General features: G+C 34.2%; 1 protein-coding gene across 1 annotated transcript in view; it reads left to right on the top strand.

The window, feature by feature from the left end:
* LOC126765046 (importin subunit beta) overlaps positions 1–9,566 on the top strand; it is a 57,714-nt gene extending 48,148 nt beyond the window's left edge. The window contains exons 3-6 of the mRNA XM_050482630.1: positions 6,130–6,371; positions 6,433–7,461; positions 8,051–8,977; positions 9,041–9,566. Coding sequence (XP_050338587.1) covers positions 6,130–6,371; positions 6,433–7,461; positions 8,051–8,977; positions 9,041–9,442 — 2,600 coding nt within the window. The 3' untranslated portion in view covers positions 9,443–9,566. The remainder of the gene's footprint in view (positions 1–6,129; positions 6,372–6,432; positions 7,462–8,050; positions 8,978–9,040) is intronic.
* The last annotated feature ends 6,098 nt before the right edge of the window (positions 9,567–15,664 follow it).

Raw genomic sequence — 15,664 nt, 5'->3', positions numbered from 1 at the left:
TAACCTAGGACAACAACCTAAGCGTCGCTCTGATTTTGAAAGGAATACCGGGCCTAAAATGCAAAGAATTAACCATATTACCCAAGATAGGGCCGATAAATTTTCTTACGATGACTTGGTAAAGAGCGAAGTTGAGGATATTGAGGACGAGATAAATTTTTTAGGGAAAGGTCACTGCTGCTTTGAGTTAGCAGAACAATAGGAGATGAGAAAAGAATTATAAAAATGTTAATAGATACAGGGGCTTCAAAAAGTTATATAAGGCCCTTTAAGGAGCTAAAAGGAATCCTACCTTTAGCCAAACCATTTTTAGTTAAGTCAATTCATGGCGAAACTAAAGTAAGTGAAAAATGTTAGGTACATTTATTTGGAATAAATTCTGATTTTGTTATTTTGCCAACATTAATAAATTTTGATGCGATAATTGGGCTTGACTTACTCACGCAGGTTAATGCCATTGTGGACCTGAAAAAAGGTATTGTTACCCACGACTTTGGGATAGAAAAGTTATTATTTAGTGAATGTGAAAACATAAATATTATACAAATTAAACATGAAAGCGTACCCCTCACAGTGAAAGATGAGTTTTTAAAAATGATACGTAAACGATCAAATGCGTTTGCTGATCCAAATGAGTCTTTACCATATAACACTAATATAGTCGCAACCATTCGTACAAAACGTGAAGAGCCCATATACTCCAGGTTATACCCTTATCCACTAGGCGTAGCAGATTTTGTGAAAAATGAAATAAAAGAACTTTTGCATAATGGCATTATTAGACCCTCTAGATCTCCCTATAATAATCCAATTTGGGTGGTAGACAAGAAAGGCTTCGATGAGTTAGGGAACAGGAAAAAACGCCTGGTGGTAGACTTCCGAAAGTTAAATGAAGTTACCATCGATGAAAAGTATCCAATACCTAATGTAACGTCGATCTTGTCTAACATAGGTCAGTCGCAATACTTTTCAACACTTGACTTAAAATCGGGCTTTCACCAGATCGAACTCGCAGAGCGAGACAGGGAGAAAACAGCGTTTTCCGTAAGCAATGGCAAATATGAATTTCGCAGACTGCCATTCGGTTTAAAAAACGCTCCTAGCATATTTCAGAGGGCCATAGACGACGTACTAAGGGAACGAATAGGCAAAAGCTGTTATGTTTACGTAGACGACGTAATAGTATTTTCGCAAACAAAAGAGCAACATATTGAGGACGTAAACTGGGTTTTAAAGAGCCTATATGATGCCAATATGAGGGTATCAGTAGAAAAGTCTCATTTCTTTAAAAACGAAATCGAGTATCTCGGGTTTATCGTTTCAAGAGGAGGTATTAAAACGTGCCCAGACAAGGTACATACAATGCTGAACTTCCCAGCCCCCGAAAATTTATACTCTCTGAGATCATTTTTGGGACTGGCAAGCTATTATAGATGTTTCATCAAAGACTTTGCCAGCATAGCCAAACCTTTGACCGACATTCTAAAAGGTGAGAATGGAAAAGTCAGCGCTAATCAGTCGAAGAAAGTAAAAGTAACATTAGATTCAAGACAATACCAAGCTTTTGATACTTTGAAAAGTATTTTAATATCCGAAGATGTAATGCTCGCCTATCCTGATTTCAAAAAACCTTTTGATTTGACAACCGATGCCTCTAACCATGGCCTGGGTGCTGTTTTGTCTCGGAATGGCAGGCCAATCACCATGATATCTAGGACCTTGAAAGGTAATGAGCTTAATTTTGCAACAAACGAAAGGGAGCTCCTGGCCATAGTATGGGCATTAAAAAATCTCAGAAACTATCTCTATGGTGTAAAGCACTTGAACATATTCACAGACCACCAACCACTAACATTTGCAGTTTCCGATAGAAATCCGAATGCAAAACTCAAGCGTCGGAGGGCATTTATTGATGAGCATAACGCAAAATTGCACTACAAACCGGGAAAGGAGAACAATGTCGCAGATGCTTTGTCGCGACAGCAGGTTAACTTGGTGGAACAGGATTCGAATTCCGATTGTGCAACAATTCATAGTGAACGGTCTTTGACGTATACCATACAGGCAGTTGAAAAGCCCATAAATTGTTTCAAAAACCAGATTATTATTGAAGAAGCTGAGAACCCATCTAAACGAACTTTTATTGTATTTGGAAATAGGACAAGACATGTTATTCACTTTCGTTACAAAAACACTCTGTTAGGAACTATTCAAGACCTTGTAAACACAAACGTAGTGAATGCAATTCATTGCAGCTTGCCTATTCTAGCCCATATCCAACATGATCTTGTACAATTATTTCCAAATACCAAGTTTAAATATGCTAAGAAATTTGTGACCGATATCTTTGATCCAAATGATCAGATGGAAATAATAATAACAGAACATAATCGCGCTCACCGCGCAGTACAAGAAAATGTAAAACAAATTTTAAACGATTACTTTTTTCCAAAACTGGAAAAGAAAGCAAAAGAAGCGGTAGGAAACTGCAAAATCTGTTCAAAATCAAAATATAATAGACATCATCAACGGCATAAAATAGCTGAAACACCAATCCCCTCATATTTAGGAGAAATATTGCACATTGATACTTATATTCTCAACAGATTCAAAATTTTTTTTAACATGTTTGTACAAATTTTCCAAATTTGCAGTTGTGCAAACTATGCAATCTAGAACTATTGTGGATATTAAGCCCCAGCTCATGCAACTTTTGAACATATTCCCTAATGCTAAGACCATTTATTGTGATAATGAGAAGTCATTTAATTCCAATACTGTCACATATCTCCTTGCCAACAGTTTTGGTATTGAAGTTGTTAATGCTCCACCTCTCCACAGTGCATCTAACGGGCAGGTGGAACGGTTCCACAGCACTTTGATAGAGATTGCTAGATGCATTAAATTGGAAAGGGGCATTTTATTGAATACAATAAAACAATTCATTCGGTAACCAACCAAAGGCCAATTGATATATTTCGACCCATGAATGAAAATACAAATATAAGCACGGAAATACCGGCACGATTAAAGCATGTACAGCAACTAGAGCTAAATACTCATAACAAAAAAAGAATAGAACGTAAATTTCACCCAGGCGAAAAGGTACTGGTAAAAAGAAACACCAGACTTGGTAATAAATTAACCCCCCTTTACGCTGAACAGATAATAGAAAGAGACTTGGGAACTACAGTTCTTATTAAAGGGAGGGTGGTTCACAAAGATAATTTGAAATAGGTATAAATCTTACCTCAATCAGAAACACAAAATTTGTCTTTATTGTTAAATTATTAAGATAAGTGTGCTTTATCCGGCCTAAAGCCACAAAGTAAAATTAAAATCAACGGCACAAAGCTGAGCATTTCACATTTTTGTTTTCATTTTAAAATCATTTAGTATTTCATTGAAAAGAGTTTAATACATATTTGGTACTCAACAATTCTGTTATTCAACAAATAGTGTAAGGTATATGTAATCTAGTAAGTAAGGAAAATTGTATGAAACCTCTACCGATTACTCCACTCACTTATGATTTAAAGCAATGTACTCAATGCATACGGGTATATCATTAAGAGATCTCGCGGCGTGACGTAGGAAACTTTGTTAGCTTTGCATCCAGTTTTATTGGCCACATTGAGCTGCTACTCCCTCATACGCATTGGAGGCAATATGTCCTATCAGATTGTGGAATTAAATTTTTGCAACACAATTAAACTATGTCGCATAAATACATTACTTGTAAACGTAAATCAACACACAAGATATCCAGGACCGAGGACGTCCCTCTTTAAGAAGGGGAGGAGTTAAGCCACAATAGTCCAGCGGGCACCCTCGTAATCATTTCTGTTCTTCACTAACACCTAACAGCATCGCCATCACTTGCAAAGCAAGAGTAAGTTGATAGCTGGGAGAGCGATCTGTCTGTAGGACAACGTAGAGCCAACAAGTAACTTTATTCTTAAGCTAATAATGAAGTTTAACATTTGCGGTTAACAAGTGAGAGAGTTCTTTGACTGGTATGTTGAGCAGAGTCGGATAACGTAACTTGTGAGTTACCTGGAAGAGTAAGGAACGATCACCTGATTCTTATTGGAATTGAATAAGTAACTACAGTTGCGAATAACACAGGAGACTGAGTAAGCGGTATGACTATTCTTGTTGGAGGTTTTTCTAATTAGAATAGCGTTGTAATTGGATCACGAAGGTCGTACTACGAGAAGTACTTAGCGACACCAGTATATGTGATTAATAAATTAAATTAATATTAATAAAAAGTTTAAGACTTTTATTCACTTGCATAACAAGAAAAACCGCAAGTGTCAAACAAACACTTAAAGCGCCGTATTCAATTTGGAGGAGCATTAGGTATAAAAAAAACAAGTTATGAAACCTCATTAACAAAATTTTCATTGTAGATTGGAATCTTAAAAAGCCGGTGGTGAATTTTAAGATATGGCAAGAGAGGAAGGTATCATCCCACAAAAATGGAAGATTTGCTAACGTTTGTGCGGCATTACATAACATCTGCATAAAATATAAATAAGTTATGATTTCAAAATTGCGATTCTGATCACACAAAAGAAATAGCCACCGGGGTAGCGAACCGCCTCACCGCAATCCGCCAAACGATAAGAAACCAAATAAAGTATTCTTTAATAAATTTAATTTGAAAATGTATATGTCTTTAACCTTGTAAATATTTTTTTAATTTAAACTGAAATACAAAAATTTTGTTCATATATGTAAATTTATTTTTATTATTTTAAATGCGGTATTCCATTCACTGATTTCTTCTTTTTGTTCTTTATTGCTCAAAATTATAAAAACCATATAAAATTAAAAAAAAGTTACTCACATTTTCATAATTTTGTCTGTTGCGCTCACAAATATCAATTCTTACTACTAAAGGTATAACAACCAAACAACTTGGGAACGTTGCATTTAATCACATCATACCATACTCCTGTACAACGGTATAGTTCAAAAGTACAACTCAGGAAGGAATAAATATAGAAAGGTTTATAGTACTATATATGTATGTACAACGTTTAAAAGATATTAAGAGTTTAAGTTTGATTATTTTTTGGAAAATTTTTTATTTCTCATGAATTTTATAACTCAATGAAAAAAAATTATTATGAGTGATGAAACTCACAGTTTTGTAGGAAATTTACTGCTCTATAAAAATGGTCTCCTATGATTTTTCGATTGAGTTAAGCGTTTACGAGATATTCATCGTCAAACATCAATGCATATTAAGGTGGATCAAAAAAAAATTTTTGTTTTTTCGTTTGGTACTCGGAAAAATAGGTTTCTAGACACCTCTAAGAAAGCCTCTCCAAAAACCTCTCCAAAAACCTATTCATAATAATTTTTTTTCATTGAGTTATAAAATTCATAAGAAATAAAAAATTAAAAAAAAAAAATTTTCCCAAAAATAATCAAACTTAAACTGTTAATATCTTTTAAACGTTTGGGTTTACGAAAAAATCATATTAGACCTTTTTTGTAGAGCATTCAATTTCCTACAAAATATAAGGAACAAGATATTTTTTTAAGTAGTTGGAAGCGAGATATAAATTTTTCTATCTGATAATAAGAAAAAATAGAAAATTGTATGTAGGAGGACCTTCCCGTTACAATTCAAAACTCCTATTTTTCCGAGTACCAAACAAAACAAAAAAACTTTTTTTTTTGTAATCACTCTAATGTATATGTTGTCTTTTATTTTTCAAGAAGATGTACAATCATAATATATTAAGTTGAGTTTGAAGTCATTGATATTAAGAAAAGAAAATAGGTTCCATATCTGTATATATCATCCCACATTTATAAGAGAAATTTGTACAATGTTTGATTAAACTTTTTAATTAGTTGGTTTACAAGAAATTATCAAAGTAATCTAAAATGAACAGTATAAAACAATTACTATAATAACTCGTTACTTGAATTGTTACTATACTTCTTAAAAGGCGTAATGTAACACCTTAAATGACTAATAGACTAATTGAATTGAATATGATGGATCATATTAATATCCATATTATGAATATAAATTTTCATATTTTGACAATATGTCATTACGTACTATTAATGAAATAATTTTATTTTTACCATTTTCAATCTAAGACAAAAATGAGCTTCTATCAGCCAAAAATTTCTTGGAACAGGCGGCCGAAGAAAATTTACCCGAATTCTTAAAAGCATTGTCTGACATATTAGTCAGTATTAGCAACAGCCCAGTAGCACGTATGGCTGCAGGATTACAACTTAAAAATCATTTAACAAGTAAAGATGAAACTGTTAATCAACAATACCAGCAACGATGGCATCAGTTTCCTGAAGATACACGCGAGTACATAAAGAAAAATGTATATTGTTTATACATATTAATATTTATAAATACATAAATCATATTATTTGTTTTTCTAGATTCTCGCGGCTTTAGGAACGGAAAATACGCGGCCTTCTAGCGCTGCGCAATGTGTTGCTTATGTTGCAGTAACAGAATTACCGTCAAAAGGTTGGCCAGTTCTAATTCAAACGTTAGTCAACAAAGTGGTTGCAGATAATTCCAGTGAAATAAATCGGGAAGCTGCTCTTGAAGCTATTGGATATATATGTCAAGATATACGTTATGGCGTTTTAGAACATCAGTCCAATCAAATTTTAACTGCTATTATTCATGGTATGAGAAAACAGGAGCCTAGTAATCATGTTCGACTCGCTGCAACAACCGCTCTACATAATTCGTTAGAATTTACCAAAGCAAATTTTGAAAAAGATCTAGAAAGAAATTTTATTATGGAAGTAGTATGCGAAGCAACACAATCTCAAGACACCCAGGTTTGCGTTGCCGCTCTACAATGTTTAGTTAAAATTCTAACTCTATACTATCAATATATGGAGCCTTATATGGCTCAAGCTTTGTTTCCCATAACTTTAGAAGCAATGAAATCTGAAAACGATCAAGTTGCTCTACAAGGTATTGAATTTTGGTCTAATGTCTGCGATGAAGAAATCGACTTAGCAATAGAAACTCAAGAGGCGAATGATGCAGGTCGTGCTCCTATTCGAGTATCAAAACATTACGCAAGAGGTGCTCTGCAATATTTAACACCAGTCTTAGTCGAAAAATTAACCAAACAAGATGAATGTGACGACGAGGATAACTGGAGTCCAGCTAAGGCTGCGTCTGTTTGCCTGATGCTCTTAGCAACTTGTTGTGAAGATGAAATTGTTCCGTATGTTTTTCCCTTCATCAAAGACAACATAGAGTCACCTAATTGGCGTTTCCGTGATGCAGCTGTTATGACATTTGGATCCATCTTGAGTGGCTTGGAAACTAATACACTTAAACCTTTAATAGAACAAGCAATGCCCACACTTATACATTTAATGTACGATGAGTGTGTAATAGTTCGAGACACAACTGCATGGACATTTGGACGTATATGTGACGTAGGTTTTTAAATTCATTTATTCTTTAATTAGTTTTCAACTGCAGACATAACAAATTTTTGTTGTAGTTTCGCGTATTTATTAGTTCAATTTCAAAAAATTTAAGAATTTTTCTTATTATGTATTGTGGTCAGGGTTTTCATTTACTACTCCATAACAGCAAAATTTCTAGAATTATTGCTATGCCATAATTGCCGCTCTCATTTTGACGGGATCCATAGCAGAACAATGTAAAAGTAGATGTAGCAATAGCCAAAAATGAAGTGCTGTGCTCTGCTCTTTTGGTTTCTTCCAAAACAAAATTGAGCTTATTGAAAACATGATTATTAATTACAGTATTTTAGTAAGTTAAAGTATGGTCACTATCTACGTCAACCTTATAAGACGGATGATATAAGAGGTGAAGTCGGATCTTCCAAAAAAATAAATACAAATTTTATACGTTAAAAATACTAGCTTCAGCAGTACCTTCTTTTGGACAGACTTTTGGAGATTTTCTGATATACACTTATTACCATAGATTCTTTATAATACTTAACTGCTGATATTTTGCAGAATTATTTCTAAACGCATACTTTTTACTTTACAGATTGTTCCAGAGGCAGCAATTAACAAAACTTATTTGAATACCCTTCTCGAATGTTTTATTAAAGGCCTGAAAGCCGAACCACGTGTTGCTGCTAACGTCTGTTGGGCATTTATAGGTTTATCAGATGCTGCTTATGACGCAGCTGAAATTAATGAAGGTGAAACTCCAGAAACCTATTGTCTATCTCCATATTTCGAGTATATTATTACTCAGTTGCTTGAGACAACAGATAGGCAAGACGGAACGCAGGCGAATCTGAGAGCTGCTGCTTATGAAGCACTAATGGATATGATTAAGAATTCTCCTCTCGATTGCTACTTAGTTGTTCAGAGAACTACTATTGTTATTTTAGAACGATTGAATCAAGTATTACAAATGGAATCCCACATTGCAAGTCACAATGACCGCCACCAGTTTAATGACTTACAATCTTTACTTTGTGCTACCTTACAAAGTGTTCTTCGTAAAGTTCGTGAAGAAGATGCTCCACAAATATCCGATGCTATAATGACTGCACTTTTAACAATGTTCAACTCAAGTTCTGGGAAAACAGGAGGTGTTCAGGAAGACGCATTCCTAGCTGTTTCAACTCTAGTGGAATTACTTGGTTACAAGTTTGTTAAGTATATGGACGCGTTTAAACCATTTTTATTTATGGGACTGAAAGCTTATCAAGAATATCAAGTGTGTTGTGCTGCCGTTGGTTTAACTGGAGATATATGTCGGGCTCTAAAGCAACTTATAATTCCATACTGTGATGAAATAATGACTTTGCTTCTTGCAAACTTATCGGAGCCAACACTTCACCGCAGTGTTAAGCCACAAATTTTATCAGCGTTTGGGGATATGGCTTTAAGCATTGGTAGCGAATTTGTGAAATATTTAAATGTTGTGTTAGATATGCTCAATGCAGCTTCGCAACTTCAGGTGAATATAGTTTAAATTTGTATAATAACGACTATATCTCATATTTTTTATTTTAATTTTTAGGTTGATTCAAGCAGTTATGACATGCTCGAATATTTAAATGAATTACGAGAGAGTGTACTGGAAGCTTATACAGGAATAATTCAAGGATTAAAAGGAGTAGAACCGCAGCCACACCCTGATGTATTCCATTTAGAGTCTCATTTAGTAAATATAATTGCATTTATAAAACGCATAGCTATAGATGGAGATAACTCAGACTCTATGATAGCTAGTGCAGCAGGATTTATTGGAGATTTATGCACCGCGTTTGGCCCAAGGTTATATCCAATGTTAGAAGATGTCACGATAACTCAGTTCTTAGCCGACGGCAAAAGATCGAAGGCAGCACGTACGAAATCATTATGTAACTGGGCAACAAAAGAGATTAAAAAATTACGTGACGGACAAGGAATTTCTCAATAGAATGGAACTAGGTTAGATAAAGTAAGATTATTTAATTATTAGAATAAACTATTCCATGATATGTAAGAATTTCTTATTGCGCTTTCGACTAAATAAGATTTTGTGGATGCAACTTTAAGCTGAATCATGTGTTAACAATATTAATATTATTTAGGTAGTTACTATGCAACTAAATGCAATTATGTGACTTCATGTAATCAATAATATAAGGGTGGAAAATGTGAGTACTTTCGATCCCAATTGGTCCATAGTTTTCCGAGTGATTATATATACATAGTAATTTAAAACGCAGATAAAAAATTCCACCTCCATTTATCTGAAATTTCTCACCATACATTTTTATATTGTTATGTATGTTTTTGCTATATTAAACGAATACAGCCCATACACCTTTTAATGCTCAAGGAATATTATTCCAAAATTATTCGACGTACCACATATTTCCATTATGCTATTGTGAACTTCGGCAATTTGTCACGCGTGGTTTTGTTTTAATTTAGTAGCATTGAAAAAACTTTATAAATTTATAAAGCCGACTATGCGTCTGGTTTAGCTTAAAAGCGTTTTTTTTTTTTCATTTTCAATTATATACATATACTAGTGGATCCGGCCACGCGTTGCTGTGGTTTACATTTTATACTATTATTCATATAATAAACTATTCAGTACAGGGAAAATTTCATTTACGAATAAAGGTGAACACGTTTTTGTTGGTACATATAAGAATCCAGGGAATTGTTCTTGAGATTTAATTTTGATATGTTAATACTAATGAATGTCAATGGAAAATATAACATTATAAATATTTTTTAATATTTATAAATTAGGTTAACAGCATCTGTCAGATCTAGTTAAACAAGTTTTTTTTTTTACCGAAAGAAGGAATCTTGTTAAGTTTAGCAGAACTTAACTGACAAATGGCTGCTAAACAGATATTGAGAAAGATTTGGCATTTTACTGAAAATTATAATTACGGTTGAACTTTCCTAACTCGCATCACCATAATCCAAAAAAAAAAAACTTCGAGATATGAGATATTAGCAATTTGACGTCTATTGCTAATTCAAGAGTTTGAGTTAGGGAGAACTTCGAGTTATAGAAGTTTGAGTTATGGAAGTTCAACTCTATTATATTTTTTGGTGTATTGTGAATACATGCGTATGTTTAGAAATATATACAGTAAAATCTCTGATAAACAGACACTGACGAATCAGCTTTTCTGTCCAGTTATTACAGTTGTCCGCTTAATAGATTATACTTAATAAATATCAAGAAATTATGGGACCTACCAATATGTTAAGGGATATGTTCCCTTAATAGAGCGTTCATTTAATACAGCTTTCACTGCATTTCTTATTTATGACTTGCTTTGACTATCCTATATTCTAAGTTGCTTCAAACTGGACACAGTGTGCTAAATTTTGCTAAAATCGGTTCAGTAGTTTAGGAGTCCATCGCGGACAAACAACGAGACACGTAATATTTATATACAAATATTTTTTAATCTAATTAGACCGGTTATTGGGCTGTAATTTTGAGTTGGTTTAGCAATATTTCAAGTTGAAGGTCCGTATGCAGCGCTTAAGTACTTGCTCAAGAAAAAAAATCCTTATTTCTTGAACTGTAGTCAAGTAATTTTGACAGCTGGTTACGCATTGGGAATGATCCACATTAGAAGAGCAAGAGAAAATAAAGAAAACAAACTTATATGTGTAAGTATATAAATATTTTCAGTGCGATTTAAGGAATATGAATGAAGATTGGGAAGTTTTATATAAATTTCAAAATGAACTATATTTCATAATAATGATTTAACTAATTGTAGAATGCATTTAATGATTACTTTGAATTTCCTTCAAGAAACAATTAATGTAATTGTAGAATGCATATAATGATTACTTTCCTTCAAGAAACAATTGCTGATTTCATGTTTCTTCGCAAAACAGCATTGTCATATTCGCACTTTATTGAAAAAATGTATTAGAAATTAGTACCAGATTTCTTCAGAGGTGCATGCTGGCAAAATAAAATTCTTCTTCTTCTTAATTGGCGTAGACACCGGTTACGCGATTATAGCCGAGTTAACAACAGCGCGCCAGTCGCTTCTTTTTTTCGCTACGTGGCGCCAATTGGATATTCCAAGCGAAGCCAGGTCCTTCTCCACTTGGTTCTTCCAACGGAGTGAAGGTCTTCCTCTTCCTCTGTTTCCCCCGGCGGGTACTGCGTCGAATACTTTCTGAGCTGGAGTGTTTTCGTCCATCCGGACAACGTGACCTAGCCAGCGTAGCCGCTGTCTTTTAATTCGCTGAACTATGTCAATGTCGTATATCTCGTACAGCTCATCGTTCCATCGAATGCGATATTCGCCGTGGCCAACGCGCAAAGGACCATAAATCTTTCGCAGAACCTTTCTCTCGAAAACTCGTAACGTCGATTCATCGGTTGCTGTCATCGTCCAAGCCTCTGCACCATATAGCAGGACGGGAATTATGAGCGACTTATAGAGTTTGGCTTTTGTTCGTCGAGAGAAGACTTTAGTTTTCAATTGCCAACTCAGTCCGAAGTAGCACCTGTTGGCAAAAGCAATCCTGCGTTGGATTTGGAGGATGGAGTCATGTGTAGAAGTTCACGCAAGTGAGGAAAGTTCTCTGATCGCCATTCACTTGGGAGTGGCCAGAAACGATTCTTTTACACTTGGCTCAAGCAGCTCACAACTTCCGGTCTTTGACCAAGTATCCTCTGGGTAGCCTCAGAACATCCGTTCAAAGGTGAGCTAAAGTGTGAAGGCGAAACATCCCCCACATAGGGTTGTGCGCTGGGTTCGGGACCCGCCACGTAAAAAACACCGCCAATGAAAAGGCAAAATAAAATTTACCGCAGGAAATTTTCTTGACCATTTCTTCTTTTTATTTGAAGTTTTTACTTTCCTTGAGAGCTGGATACTTAGCTTAACTTTTTAATTACTACAAAATTTTGAGACTGTCAACCATGCGTTTGAGAAAACATTCTTAGTAATGCCTGGGGGTTTTCAACCCAACTGCATTTTAGTCGAAGTTTAAAAAAATAAACTTCAACTGCTCAATAGTAATAGTAGTTGAACATTCGTTCAGTAAAATGCAAAAAAATATTTAAAAAATGGAGAATGGGTAAATTAACTATTTTAATTAATGTTAAATTCATTTTTATTAATTTTTTTTTTATAAAGTTTTAGAAAAAATAAAGTTCGAAAAATTGGTGGAACTAATGGAGTATCCAGAAGTTGGAAAAGGAAAGGCACAATTTGGAAGCAATGAAGTGATATTGTTTTTCAATGATATTATTTTAATAAAATTTAAAAATAAGACATAATAAATAATACATTTGAAAGAATAAATGAAATTATTTAGAAGGAAGCTGTAATAGTATTGTCAATTATTCGAGCCGCATCCTCTTCTTCTCTTTCTATGCCCAATATATGGGCTTTTTGGGTAATGCAGAAATTTCTGGGAACTTTGCGCAGTTTGCACAGCTGATGTTATGCCAGCTGATGCTGTTGTATGATGCTTATTCGAAACTGTGTATCGAAATATTTGCATTTCTGAAAAAAAATTAGCTAAATATTTTTAATCAGTACTTGATGATGAATTGGAAAATAAAATGGAACGCTTTTTCTTATGAAGACACAAAAAGAGGATGAACCGTTCAAAAATGATAAAGTTATAGTTGGCGAAAAACTTTAAAGCTAAACGGTTGATTCTAAAAGTAGCGAACTACTTCAAAACCATAGAAAGTTACCCGGATGACGTCTTTTTTACCCATTTTCGAATGTTGTGCGACTCCTTATATAAAGTAAGTTCATGAATTTATAAAAAAGAAACTCATACATCTTTCCACAGGTAGCACTGTATATATACGACTGCAACGACATCTATTGACAAAATACGAAAAGACTTTTTCGACTACCTAATTGCAAAATTAAGCTCACCCGCATTATTATGGAATAGGTGCCATTTCGATTGTAATAACTAATGGCATTCTCCTTTGGGGTTTGGTTTTTAAAATGAGTACCATCTATACACCCAATTGCGAACGGAAACAGTTTATTTCTATACTGTTCTGAATTCTTTCCTTTATCTCATATTGGCATACAGTGGAAGGCCACATTATTTCTTTTCTTAACGTTAAACAAATAATACCCACGATGACAAAAAATGTTTTATGAGCTGTTGCTTTAGATATGTGAAAGCAGTGGCTTAAGGGATAGTTGTCGTACCAATACTGATGAATATGTTTTCGTTGTCTGTCATCACTTCGGTACAGTTCGGAAATACTTGGCATAATACTTCTTCGAATATTTCGTGAAAATGTCTTTTTGTATCAAGTTTACGAAAATATGCATATTTCGTATGTCTATCAATACATGACAAGAAATTTCTGCCGTTTATGTAAAATATATCTGCTTGTATAGATGTACCTGGTGCCTGCGGTGTTGGTGTTTTACCTAACAATTGTTTTACTGGATGTCTTTCGTATTTATTCTCTGTACAGTTAGTGCAATTCTTTACTACGTTTTCTGTATCTTTCTTGAGTGTTGGCCAATAGCATGTTTCTAATATCTCTTTATAGTTATTAAACGCGTTTCTATGTGCTCTTTTGTGCGTAAAGTCTAAAATGTTCTCTCTATCTATTTGTTCAGTGATGTCATGCAGTTTAGTTTGTGTGAATACTTTGAAGTAGGTGGAAAATATGTTAGCTATTTTTTCTTTTATGTTATGCCACGTGTCTAGGTTTGTGTGAAACGCTGTCACTATTTTTGGTTTCATTATTTGTTTTAACGTTTGTATCATATATTCTTCGGTATTATATTTTATTTCAAAGCGCTTGTGTCGCGGAAATATGGTTGTCGCGGTTTTTTCATTTACCTGCGTGATAATGCGTCAGCTACCACGTTTTCGTGTCCTGGTTTATACTTTAGTTTCGCGCCGTATTCCTCTATTATATTTTTCCATCTCTCTTATTCGGATTTTTTTCCGATATTGAAAATATTAGGGATTGGTGACCTGTATAGATGGTTAAGTCTGCTATACCGTATAAATAGTTCCTTAATTTTTATAATGCCCAAATTATGGCTAACATCTCCTTTTCGTTAGTGGAGTAATTTTGCTCAGTTGTCGTTAATGTTCTAGATATAAAAGATATTGGGTTTTTTTCCCTGGCTCAGTACTGCTCCTATTGCATAGTTACTGGCATCTGTAGTTAAATCAAATCCTTTCTCAAAGTCAGGTTGATAAAGTTCTATTTTTTCCTTTAATTTATTTTTTATTTCTTCAATTGCTCCTAGTGCTTCTTTGTCTAAGTTAATTTTCACTTTGTGCTTTTATTTTTCGATATACTACCGTTTTCTCCCTTTAAGTAAATCGTTAATGGCTTGCATATATGTGCGAAGTTCTTCACGAATTTCCTGTAGTAGGAGGCTAATCCTAAAAATGACCTTAATCCTTTTAGTGTTTCCGGTGTTTTAAACCTATCTATAGCGTCTATTTTCCCTGGGTCTACTGTTATTCTACCATTATTTATAATATGGCCCAAAAATTGCGTTTTAGTTTGGAAAAAATTTAATTTTTCCTCCGAGATTTTCATATTGGCTGCATTTAGCGTATGCATAATATTTGTGATGTCTTTAATATGTTGCTCTGGGTCAGCAGAGTAAATTAGAACATCGTCGATATATACATATGCATATTTTCCAATAAATGGTCTCAGAATATCGTCCACATCTCTGAAATGTAGCTGGAGCGTTCTTTAGGCCGAATGGTAGGCGAAGGAACTCTCTTTTGCCCCATTGACTGAAAATGCAGTCTTCTCCCTGTCTCCTGGTTTAATCATTATTTGGTGAAATCCGGACTCTAGATCTAATGTTGTAAAGTATCTTGCCTTACCTAAATTCTGCAATGTCATTGTTATATCCGGTATGGGATATCTATCTGGTATTGTCTGCTTGTTTAAGTTTTGAAAGTCTATGTATAACCATTCTTTTATTTGGTTTTCCTTCCTCATCTATACCCTTTTTTGACACTGTCCATATTGGTGAATTATATGGGCTTTTACTTTCTCTAATTATTTCATTCTTTAAAAGTTTTTGTATTTCCTTCTCGACAAACTCCTGATCTGCATATGGATAGGGATATTGTCGTACCCAAACAGGTTCTCTGGTTTCAGTCCTGATCTCTGCTTGTATTGTGG

This window comes from Bactrocera neohumeralis, unplaced genomic scaffold (genome assembly GCF_024586455.1).
Source record: "Bactrocera neohumeralis isolate Rockhampton unplaced genomic scaffold, APGP_CSIRO_Bneo_wtdbg2-racon-allhic-juicebox.fasta_v2 cluster10, whole genome shotgun sequence".
NCBI classification, from domain to species: domain Eukaryota; kingdom Metazoa; phylum Arthropoda; class Insecta; order Diptera; family Tephritidae; genus Bactrocera; species Bactrocera neohumeralis.
The sequence above is the reverse complement of the archived record's forward strand: the minus strand, read 5'-3'. Positions and strand labels throughout refer to the sequence as shown.